Here is an 18,711-nt window from a genome sequence, read left to right as displayed (position 1 = left end):
GCTGAGTCAACCTGGAGCACTTAACTCCAACTGCATGAGAGGTACACCCTACTTGGCACGTACATCTCTATACATATTTGGCTATATTACAGGATGATCGACGACTGGACTACTTCCTTCGTCCGAGCCAAAAAGCAGCTCGAACTCGGAAGTCGGGGGGTAGTATTGGTGGAAAAATGGACCACCCCACATGCAATTATAGCACCCAAATCCGTCAGCAAGATCGAGCTCATCCAGGCCGAGCTTATGCAAGCTCATCTAAGTGCTTGGGCTCTTCCGCTCCCGAGCTCATCTAAGTGATCGGGCTCTTCCGCTCTCGAGCTCATCTAAGTGATCGGGCTCTTCCGCTCGCGAGCTCATCTAAGTGCTCGAGCTCATAGGCCGAGCCGAGCACAGCAGGCCGAGACCAGAAGGCCGAGCACAGCAGGCCGAGCACAGAAGGCTGCCGAGCACAGCAGGCCGAGACCAGAAGGCCGAGCACAGCAGGCCGAGACCAGAAGGCCGAGCACAGAAGGCCGAGCACAGCAGGCCGAGACCAGAAGGCCGAGCACAGAAGGCCAAGTATAGCAGGCCGAGACCAGAAGGCCGAGCACAGAAGGCCGAGCACAGAAGGCCGAGCACAGAAGGCTAAGACCAGCAGGACGAGACCAGAAGGCTGAGCTGACCTCAGAAGGCCGACCTCGTCGTTTATATGCTGCGGCCATGCCCTGCAGCAGCCTCACCGCACCATGCTTTACTTGCCGGCCACGCCATGACATATCAATCAAGGACCATACCCTGCTACGACTGTCAACGCCTCACCATTCCTAAGAATGTACTGCACTGCGCGCCACAAGCAAGCTCTGGCTACACGCCATCTCCTCCCATGATGGGAACGGGCCATCCACGGCAACTCATTACTTCACACGCCCACGTCCAATCGTGACGGTAACCCATTAATTCGCTGACGGTAACCCTGCCACTCTCCCTATAAAAGGGGAGCTTCTCCCTCTAAAAAAAGGAGGCTTCTTCCTCCCAAGGGGATTTTTCGGACTTCACATACAGTCCCTCTCTCTTCTCCAAAATTAAGCCCCCCTCTGACTTAGGCATCGGAGGGCCGGCGCCGGAAAAGCCCGGCCACCGGCTTCTTGCAGGTTCCCCCGGAAGGAGTCGCACACCGACGATCCACCACCCACCGTTCTCGTTCACAGGCCCCCCGGAGGACGCCGCCAGACGACGAACCGCCATCCGCCGATTCTCCCACCGGAGCTCCTCCTCCTCGGTTCGCGGCCGCCCCCGGGTCCAATTTCCAGCAACAAAGTTTGTTCCCTCTGAAGTCAATCCCCTCGTGCCGTGTCGGATGAGCACCGCGTTGGGAGAGAGACGGCCCCAGTTCCTTGAGTCTTTGTCGGAGTCAATGATCGGTAGTCTCAAGGCCTCTCCTCCTCCATTCCTTCCCCTATAAACTGAAGCTTGTTCCCTCTGAAAGCCAAACAGCAATCAATGGCGGGGCGAGGAGAGGAGTCCGAAGGCTGCGGGCACATCGGCAGGTTGCCGGAGGACTGCATCTCGCACGTGCTCTCCCTCACGACTCCTCGTGATTCGTGCCGGGCGGCGCTCGTCTCGGCCGCCTTCCGCTCCGCGGCGAGTTCCGACGCTGTGTGGGAGCGGTTCCTGCCGTCCGATTACCAGCCGATCCTGTCCCGGGCCGTTGAACCGGTCGAGTACTCTTCGAAGAGGGAACTCTATTTCCGCCTCTGCGACTCCATTCTCGTCGATGGCGGCAGGCTGGTGAGTTCAAGCGGAATGATCCCTTCTCTCCTGCGTTTCTTCCTTCCTTCCTTTCTGTTTTTTTTTTTTTTTTTTAATTCAGAAACTGCGGGGTTTTTCTCTAATGCCATGTAGTAGCATCTGATTAGAATATTTTTTCATATAATTTTTGGTTCAATTATGGCATATCCATTGCGCATATTATTTCTTATAAAAAAGGGAGAAATGGTTTGCTGAAAGAAAGGAAGGTGACTCTTTGTATTTGGAAGATACTACATCGAGAAGTGGAAGAGGCACTTATTCCTTTTGTTTATATCAAATAATTAAGAATAGTGTTTATTTAAAAATTTCAGTTTAAGTAGGAGGAGCAGGAGAGGTATGTTGTGGCGCTTAGGGAGGCCATGATTTTCTATGATCTTTCTTTCATTTTTCCTATTTTTTGGGAGGAGTAAACTTTCTCTCTCCAATTTGTTTGATATATGTAGATAGATTGATAGATATCTAATTTTACTATTTATTACAAGCAGACATTATGTACATCCTAAATGTCGCACTGCCAATTTTTTTTAATTGATTACAAGGATAATTTTTATATCATTTTGTTTTCTTTTGACATAATCATTCCTCCCTCTCTCTTTGTGAAAGATAGCAGAAAATTTTGCAATTTTTAGATTATTGGATCATATTATGTAGAAAGAATCAAATAAATCTTTGAGCACCACGCTGGCTCTGTCTACTAATATTAGCTTATTGTGCACTTTCCCTAGCTTCAAGTGTAATGTCCGGGCCCAGAACCTACTAGGCCCAATAAAAAGTAGGCCCAGTTAGGGGTTTGGGCCCAAATTTCACTGTGGGCAGTATTATTTTAATGGTTATTATAATGGTACGGAAAAAAAAAATGAAGGGATAAGACCGACAGGGAAGGGTTACCTCACCCCCTGCTGGCAGCCGATGCCGGCGCGCCGGAGACGGGGGGCGGCGGCCAGTCCCGGAGTATGGAGGAAAGGAGAGGATGGGACCTCTCAGAGGGGGGTTTCATCCTCTAAACAATTATTTAAGCCTCTGCCGGCAACCCCAAGTCACAGACTCCCTAAACTTTGAACGAGAGAGAGAGAGCCGAAGCTCTGGAGCCTAAGGCCAAGGAGCCCTGAAGCTCTGGGAAAGGAAGGACTACTAGGGAGGAAGCACTGCCGACTACAACCGGCCAAGGTAAGGAGTTTTTTTTTAGGTTAGGGTTTAACAGAAGTAAGGAAACCCCTCTGTGGGGTGCTCTTCCCCTCTGTGTCAACAGTGAAATAGAGGGGAGGAGGCCGGCACAGGAGAGGGAGAAAAACCCACAAGCCCGGGTCGGGTCGGACTCACAGGCCGCGACCATCCGGACCGAACCCAACCGAGCTCGGCCTGTTGACGAACCGGACACCGCGGCCTCGGCCGCGGGTACCTTGGGGTTCGGGGGGCAACCCGGGCCGCCAGATCTGGCCGGGACGACAACAGAGGCGGCCACAGGGCCGCCAGCCCCGGCCGGACCACCACCTCTTCTCCGGCAAGGGGTGGTGGTGCCGGAAGGAAGAACCAAGGAGGAAAAATTAGAATGAACTCACCGGACCGAAGAGGCTTCATTCTTGGACCCCGGCCTTACCTCACCGTGGTCGGAGCAGGGGGGAGATCTCCCGGAGGAGATCCAGCCGCGACCCAACTTCCCGGCACTCCTCTTCTCCGGCATCGCTTCGGAGAAGAGGAAGGGGGGCCGGCCTTTCTTCCGCCAGTGCTCCGGGGGGAAGCTCCGCCTCGGTCGGTGGATCGGAGGGGAGCCTCGTCTCCCCGGTCGCCTGCGAGAGAAGAAAGGGAGGAGACGGAGGGTTCGGTGGGGACGAAAGGCCGAAAGGGCTAGGGCTTTCGATCGGAAACGAGGAGAAGAGAGAAAAGGAGAGGAAAAGAGTGGAAGAGAGAAAAGAAGAGGGAGTGACCGAGAGAGAGAGGAGGCCGTAGATCCGGCCGGAGGAGAAGAAGGGGAGCCGGAGGGCCGGCCGGAGGCATGGGTTCGGTGGAGACGAAGGAGAAAAGAGAGGAGAGAGAGGAGAGCGGGAGATGAAGAGGCGGAAGCCTCTGGAAGGGGGGGAGAAAAACCCTGATAACGGGTTCGCGGGTCGGATCCGAATTCGAACCCGCAACCTGTTAAGCCCAAAGAAAAAAAAAAAAGAAAAAAAAAAAGAAAAAGAAAAAGGGAAAGGGTTTAGCCAAATTTGACTAAACCCGAGCCCAATCAAATTGGGCGAAGTCTGGACAAGCCAGACTATAAATTTAACCAAAATTAAACCCAAATGAAATGAGCCCCAAACCCAATTCGGCTGGAATTGGTCCTAACAGACCAAACTAATGGAAATCGGCCCAATTAAAGCCCAATTCAAGCCAATGTAATTAATTTGGGGGCCAAATTGATCCCGGATTGACCCTGACTCAGGCCCAAACGGGTCACAGTGACCCTAAACCCGAAATTAAACCCAATTAAGCTGGAAATTAAGCTTAGTGGCCAATCGGAAGGCCAATTAAGACTTATGAGCCCAGCCAAGACCCCAAATACAGAGGAATTAGGCTTGGGCTAAATTTCAGGTAGAAAAGGAAATAACATATTGTTATTATGACATGATTGTAGGTGACTTAGGATCTGTCACCAGGACGTAAGAAACTTGGGAGAAAACGAATCACTGTAAGTAATCTGCCTTAATCTTATCGTAGATCCTGTATTACGTTTTATAAGATGAACCAGAGTTTTTCATACAATTTGAATTGTATACATGATTTGTGAAGAGAGTAAGTAACTTGTTTTAATCTTGTTGTGAATCGTGTATGTAAGTAACCTGTCCTAATCCTGTTATGGATCATGTTATGTTATTAATGTTTCCTAAGCATTTATTTTAAGTATATATGTTTCATACATGATATGTTACAATGCATAAGTAACTTTAATGATCCCAGAAGCTATGGCTATGTATGCAACATGATGATACTGATATTATAATCATGCATGTAAGTTTATAAAGTCTTAGCTAGCCCAGAGGCACTATAATGGGCTCAAAGATGCTACTGAGAATGACTGAGCCGCCAGTGGCTGAATAGTAACTGAGCTGCCCCGCCAGTGGCTGAATAGTAACTGAGCCTGCCCCGCCAGTGGCTGAATTGGAATTGGGCCTGCCCCGCCAGTGGCTGAATAGTAACTGAGCTTGCCCCGCCAGTGGCTGAATAGTAACTGAGCTGGCCCCGCCAGTGGCCGAGTCTGACTTCGCAGTAGCATCCGAGAGTAAAAGGACCACGGCATGCCGGGGGGCACGGTTTCATATGCATATAATATGAAAATTTTGTGATTTGCACTACTGCTTTGTTTAAATTGCATACTTATTATGCCAGGATGATTATTAGATAAACATGCATGTCAGCTTCTCAAAACCCTGATTTACATGTTTAGTCTACTGGTTGATCCGGTAGGATTATGCAGGATTACTTACTGAGCCGTATAGCTCACATCTGTTTATGTTTCGTTTTCTTTCAGATCCTCACCAATGATCGCCATCAGATATGTTTTTATTTTGTTACAGAGCTTCGTATTTTTGGAGAAGCTTATATACTTCTGTACATTTGAATAGCATAGAAGTTCTGTATTTTTGGTTTCAAACTTGAAGGTTGTACTGCAAACTTTTAATAAATATATAAGGATGAATCCTTTTTGGCTACCTGTTACCCCTGTATGAGGCTGCGTGCTAGTGTGGGCGATAGTCGGCAATAGTACGGCCGTGTCACGGATCCGGATCCGGGGAGTGACATTCTAGTGGTATCAGAGCAATAGGTTAATCATGAGTAAAAATTTTAAGCTTTAATAAGGAAATGGGTAGTTAAGTCTCATTTAGTGAGATTCCGCATAACCGGAAAGGAAAGAAAAGATTTTATTGGTTGTATCATCGGTCAGTCACGAAAATTGCTTGACACAAATATTTTGATAGGTGATAATGAGCAACAAAAAGAAAGAAGCTAGGGCTAATGCAAAGCCATTCTAGGGGCATGATTGTGATAGTTATGGTATTAGAATTCAAGACTTAAGACTACTAAGGATTTTGGTATGTTGAATCAGAATGCTAGCAAGCCATGGCAAAATAAGAATAAGCTAGTTTGGAGATTTCTCGATGGAGTAATTTGTATTTGGATTACGATTAAAGTATATTTTGACTAATATTAAGTGGAGTATTAAAGTACATTGCATATCAGTATATATGTGATTTTGGAAGTTTAACTTGATACTGAGTACTGTGGATATTATTTCTAGTTTGAAGTTGATTATTTTGATACCAAGATAGTGTTCATTCATAAGTTGTTTAAGGCTTGGACAAGGAAAGATATTTTTATTCTTCGAAGATGAATATTCGAAATCTGTATGACAATTATGCATGAAACTGTTATATAAGAAGAAAATATATTTGAGGATGAGATTTAAGAGTTTCTCCTTTGTTTACTTGGAATGTGAAATATTAGATCTTTTCAAATTATAATGCAAGATTAATATTTCGATTGGAAGTCATTTAGTAAATTCTGAGAATAATTTTCAATGTTGAAGAATATTTTAGGCTCAAATGTTCTACTATGGATAAAGTGCAGTAGTTTGTGATCCTGTGATAAATCAATTAAATGAATATTAGTTGAAGTTTTGACACAAAAAAAAAGAGAGAAAATGATGATGACATGGGGTCATTAGGAAATGCGAGCGGAATCAGCAATAGAGTTGATATGGGAACATGCCCAATAGCACATGATGTTGCAGGAGTTTGTATTTAGTGATCATGCTTGTAAGATTTGAAATAAATTATTTTATCTCTAATAGAGGGGCAATTATTAAATGCTTTCATTTATCACGAAGAAGCAAGTTTAAATTGTTTCATGAGGAAGCTGAAAGTTATGGATGATAATTCCACATATCATCGTCTAGTGGAAAGAGTACAAAAGAAGAAGATTTTTAAATAGAGATATTACAACAAAAGTATACATCCTTTTCTTTTAACGGGGATGTGAGATCCAGAATCACCTTCTAGCAATGCTAAAGTAGGGTAGATTATTGTTCATGCAATTTAAAGATACCTAATATAAGATTGGGATATTGAGAAATAATTTTCAGAAGTTTACACAATTTCGAGCTTAAAATGTCCTAAGATGACTTGAGAGCTTATCTCGTATTAGGAAAGAAGGCTTATTTTCAATAAATGAAGTTGTTAAAAATCTAAAATTCATTTAAAGCGTTGTCGCTTATTTAAGAGGATCTTATGTTGGGATACCCTTTCTTTACTCGCTCACGGAAAAGTAAAAAGAAGTTTTGGCTAAGTAACATTCGATCAAGATGGAGGAAAGATTTGAAATGCAAATACAGATGAGGAATTAAATAGTTTTGTTTGTAGGCAAATAGTATGTTGATCAAAAGTTATTTGTGAATTCAAAGGAATTTGATCAGAATGCGCAGCGAAAACATAGTGATCTGAATTATTAATCTAAGTTGGCCAGAAGTATTATTCTTTTGATTCGGAAAGTTTTAATAACAAAAGATTTGATCTGTTTTCCTGTGTAGTAAGATTTTTCTGGATAAATAAAAGGAGAATGTTCTGATTTTTGGATAGCACTGTGCTATCCTAGATTCTCCAGTTTTACGTCATGCTAAGAAACTTCTTAGCATCTTTTGACATGAATTAATAGATCATCGATTTTGATCTTGGATCTAGAATATGTTGGTATGAACCTTCTCCCTCCTAAATTTGAAGCTTGAATTTTTTTTAATTAATATCCATCCTTTATTCGATTGAAAGAAATTGAGGTTGTCAATTGACTTTGATGAATATCTATCAAGGGTGGATTGAAGTTGTTTATGATCTAATCTTGTGATAGATCGGGTAATCGAGAGCAGTTGATACTTTGACAAAGAAACTCGAAGTTCTTATTCAGAATTGAGATGTAGATTTTTGTGTATAAGAGAAAAGTTTGATTTAGATCACCTACCAAAAGAATCAAATCTAAAAATGTTAGACCTTATTCTTTTGATAAGATCTAATGATGAAACTGTATTGATGAATAGAATTATTGAAAAATTTGAATTAGAATTCTAATGGAGAAAAGTGTTTGATGTTAATGCTCTCACCTATTTCTATTAAGCCGATTACGATTCTTGTGTGGACTTAATCGAAAGCAATTAATTTCTTGGGCCAAGGATTATAGCATTTAAAATCTAAGGTGGGAAGATTAGTCCTCTTTTGGAAGAGATCAAAGGAACTCCTATATCATAGATGGAAGGGATTAAGTTTTGAAATGCCATGACTTTGTATGTCGTAATTCTTTATGTCGAAATCTTGGGAGTAGGTACTCTGAGAGAAAGACTAACTGAGATCTCGAGGATGACTCAATGGTTGACTACTTTTAAAAACCAGAACCTAAGGTATGTTTAATTTCGAGGACGAAATTTATTTTAAGGGGGGTAGGATGTAATGTCCGAGCCCAGAACCTACTAGGCCCAATAAGAAGTAGGCCCAGTTAGGGGTTTGGGCCCAAATTTCACTGTGGGCAGTATTATTTTAATGGTTATTATAATGGTACGGAAAAAAAAATGAAGGGATAAGACCGACAGGGAAGGGTTACCTCACCCCCTGCTGGCAGCCGATGCCGGCGCGCCGGAGACAGGGGGCGGCGGCCAGTCCCGGAGTATGGAGGAAAGGAGAGGATGGGACCTCTCAGAGGGGGGTTTCATCCTCTAAACAATTATTTAAGCCTCTGCCGGCAACCCCAAGTCACAGACTCCCTAAACTTTGAACGAGAGAGAGAGCCGAAGCCCTGGAGCCTAAGGCCAAGGAGCCCTGAAGCTCTGGGAAAGGAAGGACTACTAGGGAGGAAGCACTGCCGACTACAACCGGCCAAGGTAAGGAGTTTTTTTTTAGGTTAGGATTTAACAGAAGTAAGGAAACCCCTCTGTGGGGTGCTCTTCCCCTCTGTGTCAACAGTGAAATAGAGGGGAGGAGGCCGGCACAGGAGAGGGAGAAAAACCCACAAGCCCGGGTCGGGTCGGACTCACAGGCCGCGACCATCCGGACCGAACCCAACCGGGCTCGGCCTGTTGACGAACCGGACACCGCGGCCTCGGCCGCGGGTACCTTGGGGTTCGGGGAGCAACCCGGGCCGCCAGATCTGGCCGGGACGACAACAGAGGCGGCCACAGGGCCGCCAGCCCCGGCCGGACCACCACCTCTTCTCCGGCAAGGGGTGGTGGTGCCGGAAGGAAGAACCAAGGAGGAAAAATTAGAATGAACTCACCGGACCGAAGAGGCTTCATTCTTGGACCCCGGCCTTACCTCACCGTGGTCGGAGCAGGGGGGAGATCTCCCGGAGGAGATCCAGCCGCGACCCAACTTCCTGGCACTCCTCTTCTCCGGCATCGCTTCAGAGAAGAGGAAGGGGGGCCGGCCTTTCTTCCGCCAGTGCTCCGGGGGGAAGCTCCGCCTCGGTCGGTGGATCGGAGGGGAGCCTCGTCTCCCCGGTCGCCTGCGAGAGAAGAAAGGGAGGAGACGGAGGGTTCGGTGGGGACGAAAGGCCGAAAGGGCTAGGGCTTTCGGTCGGAAACGAGGAGAAAGAGAGAAAAGGAGAGGAAAAGAGTGGAAGAGAGAAAAGAAGAGGGAGTGACCGAGAGAGAGAGGAGGCCGTAGATCCGGCCGGAGGAGAAGAAGGGGAGCCGGAGGGCCGGCCGGAGGCATGGGTTCGGTGGAGACGAAGGAGAAAAGAGAGGAGAGAGAGGAGAGCGGGAGATGAAGAGGCGGAAGCCTCTGGAAGGGGGGGAGAAAAACCCTGATAACGGGTTCGCGGGTCGGATCCGAATCCGAACCCGCAACCCGTTAAGCCCAAAGAAAAAAAAAAGAAAAAAAGAAAAAGAAAAAGAAAAAGGGAAAGGGTTTAGCCAAATTTGACTAAACCCGAGCCCAATCAAATTGGGCTAAGTCTGGACAAGCCAGACTATAAATTTAACCAAAATTAAACCCAAATGGAATGAGGCCCAAACCCAATTCGGCTGGAATTGGTCCTAACAGACCAAACTAATGGAAATCGGCCCAATTAAAGCCCAATTCAAGCCAATGTAATTAATTTGGGGGCCAAATTGATCCCGGATTGACCCTGACTCAGGCCCAAACGGGTCACAGTGACCCTAAACCCGAAATTAAACCCAATTAAGCTGGGAATTAAGCTTAGTGGCCAATCGGAAGGCCAATTAAGACTTATGAGCCCAGCCAAGACCCCAAATACAGAGGAATTAGGCTTGGGCTAAATTTCAGGTAGAAAAGGAAATAACATATTGTTATTATGACATGATTGTAGGTGACTTAGGATCTGTCACCAGGACGTAAGAAACTTGGAAGAAAACGAATCACTGTAAGTAATCTGCCTTAATCTTATCGTAGATCCTGTATTACGTTTTATATGATGAACCAGAGTTTTTCATACAATTTGAATTGTATACATGATTTGTGAAGAGAGTAAGTAACTTGTTTTAATCTTGTTGTGAATCGTGTATGTAAGTAACCTGTCCTAATCCTGTTATGGATCATGTTATGTTATTAATGTTTCCTAAGCATTTATTTTAAGTATATATGTTTCATACATGATATGTTACAATGCATAAGTAACTTTAATGATCCCAGAAGCTATGGCTATGTATGCAACATGATGATACTGATATTATAATCATGCATGTAAGTTTATAAAGTCTTAGCTAGCCCAGAGGCACTATAATGGGCTCAAAGATGCTACTGAGAATGACTGAGCCGCCAGTGGCTGAATAGTAACTGAGCTGCCCCGCCAGTGGCTGAATAGTAACTGAGCCTGCCCCGCCAGTGGCTGAATTGGAATTGGGACTGCCCCGCCAGTGGCTGAATAGTAACTGAGCTTGCCCCGCCAGTGGCTGAATAGTAACTGAGCTGGCCCCGCCAGTGGCCGAGTCTGACTTCGCAGTAGCATCCGAGAGTAAAAGGACCACGGCATGCCGGGGGGCACGGTTTCATATGCATATAATATGAAAATTTTGTGATTTGCACTACTGCTTTGTTTAAATTGCATACTTATTATGCCAGGATGATTATTAGATAAACATGCATGTCAGCTTCTCAAAACCCTGATTTACATGTTTAGTCTACTGGTTGATCCGGTAGGATTATGCAGGATTACTTACTGAGCCGTGTAGCTCACATCTGTTTATGTTTCGTTTTCTTTCAGATCCTCACCAGTGATCGCCATCAGATATGTTTTTATTTTGTTACAGAGCTTCGTATTTTTGGAGAAGCTTATATACTTCTGTACATTTGAATAGCATAGAAGTTCTGTATTTTTGGTTTCAAACTTGAAGGTTGTACTGCAAACTTTTAATAAATATATAAGGATGAATCCTTTTTGGCTACCTGTTACCCCTGTATGAGGCTGCGTGCTAGTGTGGGCGATAGTCGGCAATAGCACGGCCGTGTCACGGATCCGGATCCGGGGCGTGACATCAAGAAACTAGAAGTGTGATATTGATAGTTTCCTTATGTGAGTAGATTGATTTTTTTTCTTGCTTTTCTTTTATTTTTTCAATTCTCGTGGGATAGCAGTGCTTTCAATTGGAGAGATCAACTGGAGGTAAATGCTACATGATATGTCCAAGAAGCATGAGAATTATATGGGGTGACGAACCTCGATATTGGAGTTGGATCTCTCTGCCTGAGTCAAGGTATGTGCACCACCCCTCTACTTTTGAAGAAATTTCTTTTGGATTCTAATAACGAAGTTTTAGCAAGCTGTCTGGGTGCATGCATGCATGCATGTGTAAGCAAGAGATATTCCATTTGCTGGGTTATAAAATAAAGACGACGTGGGCTTTCTATTGAATTCTTTCTACTTCAATAATTTGACATTGCAGAGATAGATCTCACAAAACCGTCCCAACAATGCTATATCCTGCTTGCAATTTTTCTGATTATAACAGGAGGTTAGAAATGCTAAAATATATCTTGGTTTTCTTCTTGACGTCTCTCTGAATATTCTACCTGAGCTATTTTACTGTGTTTGGTTCTCTGAGAACCTAAAAACACTGTCTTGATGCGATATTCAATCAACCTTTCGTCTCCAGGTTCCCACCAAGTCTTGAAGCTCAAGACTCAAGGAGAAGTAAATTAACCGTACAATGAGACACTACAGGAAAAACTACCTTTCCCGACTTTTGTCTGCCGACGCTAAGTAGAAGCATCGGTAATTTTTGCTAAGCGCCAAAATTTGCCGACGCTTTTAAAGAGCGTCAGTAAGTCTAGCTTCCGGCGACGCTTATAAGCGTCGCGAAAGGTTCCGCCGACGCTTATAAGCGTCGTCGCAACCCGTAGATTGGGCCGACGCTTTTAAGCGTCGGCGGAAGCAAAAATCCCAAAGCCATCTCCCTTTTTTTTTATTTTTTTTCCTCCCAACGACGCTTTAGAAAGCGTCGTCGGAGGCCATTATCCCCCCTCCCCTCTCCTCACCGCAAATTCCTCCTGATCCCTAACCCATCTAGCTGCCCCCCTCCCCTTCTCTCTCCGCCGCTCGCCCCCTCCCCCTCCTCTCTACAAATCCCCTCCCCCCTCCCGATCCCTCAAACCCCCTCCCTTACAAATCTCTAACCCCCTCCCGATTCTTGATCAGATCCCTTCCAAGAAGCGAGAGAGAGAGAGAGAGAGCGGCCACCCACGTCCCCGATCCCTCTTCTCTGGCATCGATGGAGTTCGATGGAGCTTCTTCCCTCTTCTCCGGCGTCGGCTTCATGCCTTCTCAGGCCACTAGGCCCCCGATCCCTTCTCCTTCTCCCCCGCCAAGGTACCCATCGCCTCTCTCTCTCTCTAGAGATCGCGATCTCGATCCGCGCCCTCCGGTCCTGGCAGTCTTGCCCGGAGCCGGAGTCCAGCTCTCCGGACTGGATCTGTGCCCGCCCGGATCGAGCTCCTCCACGCCTCCCTCGACGACCTCCACCAGCTCCCCCAGGCCCAGGACACCCTCTGCCGCCGCTCCTCCACCCCCTGGACCGCCCGCCTCCTCGACGACTTCCTCCGCTTCGCCGACGCCTACGGCTCCTTCCGATCCGTCCTCATCTCCCTCAAAGAAACCCAGTCTGAGCTCCAGACCGCCATCCGGTGGCGCGACGAGGCCCGGGTCGCGTCCTCCGTCCAGTCCCATAAAAGAATCCAGAAAGATCTCGCCAAGCTCGCCGTTTCCATTCGAGAAGCATCCAGATCGCCCGCCCCCGCGTTGGCGGCGGATGCGGCGGAGGCGGAGATGGCGGGGATCATGAGGAGGCGACGGCGGCCACGGCGATGGCTTCGGCGGCGGTTTTCTTGGGTATTTTTATATATTTTTTCTTTAAAAAAAATTTATGACGACGCTTTAAAGCGTCGCTAATTTAACTGCTTGACGGATTTTAGCGATGCTTAAAAGCGTCGCTAAAAATAACCTTTAGCGACGCTTTTCAAACGCGTCAGCAATTTTTTTTCCACCCCGACATAGCCGACGCTTTGGTGATGCTTTGAAAAGCGTCGGGAAGAAAATTACCGACGCTTATAAACGTCGGTAAAAGCCTCAAAAAGCGTCGCCAAAGCCCCTTTTTCTTGTAGTGAGATATAGATATTTTCTCAATACGACATTATTGATGTTTGATATGCAAAATATAGAAATTTCATACAGTTTTTCAGGATTTCACATAGCTAAATACATGAATATATACATATAAATTCCTCACAACAATCAAAAGTAATTACCAAAAAACGGTGAGAAATCAACCAGTTCACACCAATGGACTAAAACTAGTCAAACCCTTGGAGAACAAGAACCGTGTTCGAAAGATCTCTTGAAATAGGAAGGATGGGACTACTAAACCCCCTATGCAACAAGAACAAGCATGAGGGCTAAGGAAGGTAGAAAAGGCATGCGATATTCATGCTGTAGATCGCAGGGAAAAACAAGTCAATAGGCTGTAGATGGCGAGGAGGGAGCAAAGTGGCTCCAAGTGAGAGGCAAAGATATTACAGCATGGCATGTAGCAGATGATGAATATGAGAAGGAAAAGCAAGAATGGAATAGGGTTGCTACTCTCCTTCCTACATGTTAGAAACACATGATGTTAAATCATTTGTTCTTTTTCCCCCCTTATCTATAATGTTGGAAAAATGCAATTAAGAAATAATGATGCCGCAAACTTTTTTCCCCTCTTTGTGTAATTAAATAGGATATCACTTATCAAGCAACAATAATTTCTACAATCTACTCAAGCAATTAATAAGCAAAATAATCAAACAATCCACACACAAAAAGCAACACAATTTTTTAACCTGAAAAATCCTTCTATGTGAAGGAAAAAACATCATGGGAGCTAGTCCTGCTAAAAACTTCCACCATTTAGAATAATAGAATTACAATAGATTTTCTCTAGTTCAACTAGAGGCTGTACAAACATCAACAAGATTTAATCTTACCTTCTATAACAAGAACATTCATCACCAATAAGGCGGATTTCAACAATAAACAGCAAAATAGAGAATAGATCTCATCCAGTGTTGATACTTCAAATAATCAATAGAGAAGGATTTTCAAAGATCCAAACCGTTCAACCTGTAGCTCTTAATGTCGAGAACAATATACTGAAATTTCAGCCAAATCTAGATACAATCAACTATCCGATCATCTGACAAAGAGCACATTTTTTTTCTCTTCTTCTTCCTAGTTTTTCCTTTTTTTTATCTTTCGTTTTTCATAGAGGCCCACGCACCACGATTTCTTTGCGATTAACTCACCCAAGCCAGTGTTTCTTTTTTATCTTTATTTTTTTTAAATTCAAATGAGGTGGGTCCCATATGAGGAGGGACCACACTAACAAATCCCCCCTCCTGACTCATGTGGGAATTCCACCAAGCCCGCTTTCTCTCTACAAGCAATAATTTTTTCTATGGGCAAGATTTTAGTCATTAATCTGACCCATTATCGTCAGTATGGATTTTTTTCAAGACAATAACTTCATCTCCAAAGCATTCCGAGCCCAATGATATCGCACATCAATATGCTTGGATCTTGAATGAAATATTGGATGTTTCGAGAGATGGATGGCACTTTGACTGCGCTACAAAAAAATCAGGCATTTTCGACTCTTTTTATTATCTAGATTTCTCTTGTCACAATTAAGCATATAATTCTCTTGTTCTTGGCCCAACTCTTGTAGAAAATTTTTTATCCACAAAAGTTCTTTATCAGCTTCTGTAACTGCAATATATTCAGCCTCTATAGTGGACAAAGCAATATATTCTTGTAACTTAGATTGCCATGACACTGCTCCTCCTGAAAAAGTCATCAAGTATCTTGATGTGGACTTTCAAGAATTTATATCACCAACCATATCTGCATTTGTGTACCCATCCAACACAGGTTTATCATTACCAAAATATAAATAGACTCTAGAAGTACCTTTGAGATATCTGAGAACCTATTTAATAGCTGCCCAATGTTTCCTACTAGGGTTCGAAAGAAACCGACTTACAACACCAATTGCATGAGCAATATCCGGCCTTGTGCAAACTATAGCGTACAACATCAAACTGCCAACTGCAGATGCATAAGAAATTTTTTTTATTTTTTCACCTTTCTGACTTGTAGGACACTGTTTGGAACTTAACTTGAAGTGACCTGCAAATAGAGAGCAAACTGATTTGGACTTGTATATATTGAACCTTTCTAACAGCTTTTCGATATATCTTTCTTGAGATAACTAAAGCTTTCTATTCTTCCTATCACGAGTAATTCTCATGCCAAGAATTTGTTTAGCATGCCCCAAGTCCATTTTAAAGAACTTGCCTAACTCTCTTTTCAATCTTTCAATTTTCTTAGCACATGGCTAACAATTAACATATCATCTAAATAAAGTAAGAGAATAATAAAATCTTCATCAGATAATCTCTTCATAAACACACAATGACCAGAAGCAGTTTTACTATATCTATGGTCCATCATAAATAAATCAAACTTTATATACTACTTTCGAGATGCCTACTTAAGCCCATACATACCCTTCTTTAATCTACACACGAGATGCTTTTTGCCTTTAACTATGAACCCTTCTGACTGCTCTATGTAAATTTTCTCCTCTAAGTCACTATGGAGGATGATAGTTTTCACATCAAGTTGTTTAATATCCAAATTCATGCTTGCAGATAAACCAAGAATAACTCAGATCAAAGACATCTTGACCACAAGTGAGAAAATTTCTTCAAAGTCAATACTTTTTTTCTGAGCAAAACCTTTTACAACCAACTGTGCCTTGTACCCTGGCTATGAGCTCTTTTCTTCAATCTTTAACTTGAACACCCACTTATTCTTGAGTACTCTCTTACCTTTAGGTAGTTCCATCAACTAAATATGTGGTCTCATGCAAAAATTTGTTCTCCTCCTGCTTGGCTTTTAAGCACTCTCTTTTTTGTTCATGATTTATAGTCTCTTGGTAGCATTCTAATTCTTCCTCCATTGGTGATCATCACATACTCATGACCAGAATATCTCTGAAAAGGTCGGTGCTCTCTAGTAGAATTTCTTCACTAAGGCTCAACTGGTGGTTTTGGAGAGGCTTGCTCAACATTCTCATCCGGCATATCATTGTTAGGTGCGGGCTCATCAATTGTGTTACCATCATCTTCCTATACATATTGTCTATTGTCATCATTCATCATGATTGGAGGAACCCATATCAACATAATTTCTTGTGACAGACTTCGACTTCTCAGCTTTTCTAAAATCTTCAATAGTCTGGTCTTCTAGAAATACAATATCTCTGCTTCTAATGATTTTCTTATCAACTGGATCCCATAATTTGTAGCCAAACTCTTCATATGCATAACCCAGGAAGATACACTATTTAGACTTGCCATCAAGCTTGGATCTCTCATCTTTAGGAATGTGAATAAATGCCTTGTAGCCAAACACTCTCAAGTGATCATATGATACATTTTTCTCTATCCATATTATTTATGGTACGTCGCCTTTAAGTGGAACTGATAGAGAAAGGTTGATCAAATCCACTGCAGTTCTCATTGCTTCATCCCAAAAGGATTTAGGCAATTTAGCATAAAAGGGCATACTCTAAATTCTTTCACAAATAGTACAGTTCATTCTCTCAGCAACTCCATTATGTTGAGGTATTTTAGGAATAGTTTCTTCAAGCCTGATGTAATGATCTTGACAATATTTTTCAAATGGATCTCTATATTCACCACCATTATCTGTTCGAATACGCTTCAGTTGTCTTCCTATTTCTCTTTCAACACTAGTATTAAAATGCTTGAATACATGGAGCACCTAGTGCTTAAATTTTAAAGCAAAGGCCCATGCTTTTCTAGAATAATCATCAATAAAAGTAACAAAATATAAAACACTACCAAAAGTTCTAGCATCCATAGTGCAAACATCTAGGTGAATTAAATCCAAAACTTATAATCTTCTATATGGAGGAGATTTATAAAATACAATTCTATGTTGTTTGTCAGCTAAACAATGAGTACAAAGTCTTTAAGGATGTACTTTTTATAAAAAGGAGTTCCTTTTTGGCTGGAATATTAAGTTTTTTCTCACTCATGTGTCCAAGCCGCTTATGCCATAATTCAATAGAGGAGTTTTTAACTGCATTCACCTCCCCCTTACATAAATTTGATTCTGTTACGGGGGAACTAAGCCGCCATGCTCCACGTGACCGGCACGCGCGCCCATGAAGACTACGGCTGTCCTTTGATCCAGCAATCCGACCCCGAGTCGGACATCTTCGGCTCCACAGCCCGACCTCGAGTCGGCTGCCCTTCGATCCAGCAGTCCGGCCCCGAGTCGGACATCTTCGGCTTCGCAGCCCGACCCCGAGTCGGCTGCCCCTTAATCTAGCAATCCGATCCCAAGTCGGATATCCTCAGCACCGCAGCCCGACCCCGGGTCAGCTGCCCCCTGATCCAGCACTCCGACCCCGAGTCGGAGATCTCTTGATAACGACAGGCTACTTCCCAGAGGCACGCCGAGGCCTCCTGCTCCACTACTCCCTGCAACGGCTGTATCCGATGCTGTTCCACGATCTCCTGTATCAGCCGTACAAAGCGGAACTCCACTACGCCCTGTCATGGCCGTACCCAGCGCTGCTCCACGACGCCCTGTAACGGCCATGTCAGTGGCCACTCCATCGCGCCCACGATGACAAACCCCCCTAAGAGACCCCCCAGCCAGGTATATATGCGGCTGGGGGGAGAAGGGGGGGGTAAGCAATATCTTCCAGAGCACTCTCTTGCTTGCTATTATCATCTCTCCTCCTCCTCCAATCTCCTCTGACTTGATCGTCGGAGGGCCCCCACTACCCCAGTGGTGGTGCGAGGCTTGCTTGCAGGTTTCCCGGTGGAAGGTGGAGCGTAACCAACACCAACCAAGACAACTCAGACGGAACCCCGTTCACACCGCTGTGTCAATCGTTCTCGGTTTGGACCACCAGCAACAGTTGGCGCTAGAAGGAGGGCCCCGAATCTTAGAGCGATCGTAATGGCACGGCGAGGTGGTCGTGGAGCTTCCAATGCCTCCGGTCGCGGGGCCTCTCGCGCCTCCGGCCGGGAGGCCACTGCGTCTCCAACACATTCTCAGCAACACTCCACCGTTCCACCCCCGGTTCAGATGGTCGAAACCGCTCAGTTCGACCAGTTAGCCCAGCAGGTCCGCACCCTCGTGGAGGCGGTGCAGAACCTGCAGGGTGTGATGTCTCGGGCGCCGCAGCGGGCCCAGGAGCCGCTGCTCCCTGAGCGCTCACCTGTCCTCCTTAACCCGCGCTCCTTCCTCTCCCATGGGGAGGAGCGCCGGCGCGAGGAAGATTCTCGAGCACGGTCCATTCTGCCGGGACCGTCCCAT

At 44.8% G+C, this 18,711-nt stretch overlaps 1 protein-coding gene across 2 annotated transcripts; it reads left to right on the top strand.

The window, feature by feature from the left end:
• Window positions 1-1,420: 1,420 nt before the first annotated feature.
• On the top strand, window positions 1,421-11,886 carry LOC120107949 (F-box protein PP2-B3-like). Of its 2 annotated transcripts, none has more exons than XM_039121478.1 (2): window positions 1,421-1,770; window positions 11,394-11,886. In XM_039121478.1, exons 1-2 carry the CDS (start codon window positions 1,483-1,485, stop codon window positions 11,562-11,564), a joined length of 459 nt encoding a protein of 152 aa, XP_038977406.1. In that variant the 5' UTR covers window positions 1,421-1,482; the 3' UTR covers window positions 11,565-11,886. The 2 variants fall into 2 exon arrangements, with proteins under 2 accessions (XP_038977406.1, XP_038977407.1); XM_039121479.1 differs by having other exon boundaries at window positions 1,427-1,770; window positions 11,397-11,884.
• Window positions 11,887-18,711: the final 6,825 nt, after the last annotated feature.

This window comes from Phoenix dactylifera, unplaced genomic scaffold, assembly GCF_009389715.1.
Source record: "Phoenix dactylifera cultivar Barhee BC4 unplaced genomic scaffold, palm_55x_up_171113_PBpolish2nd_filt_p 001090F, whole genome shotgun sequence".
NCBI lineage: Eukaryota > Viridiplantae > Streptophyta > Magnoliopsida > Arecales > Arecaceae > Phoenix > Phoenix dactylifera.
Note: the sequence above shows the minus strand (reverse complement) of the source record. Positions and strands in the feature narration are given on the sequence as shown.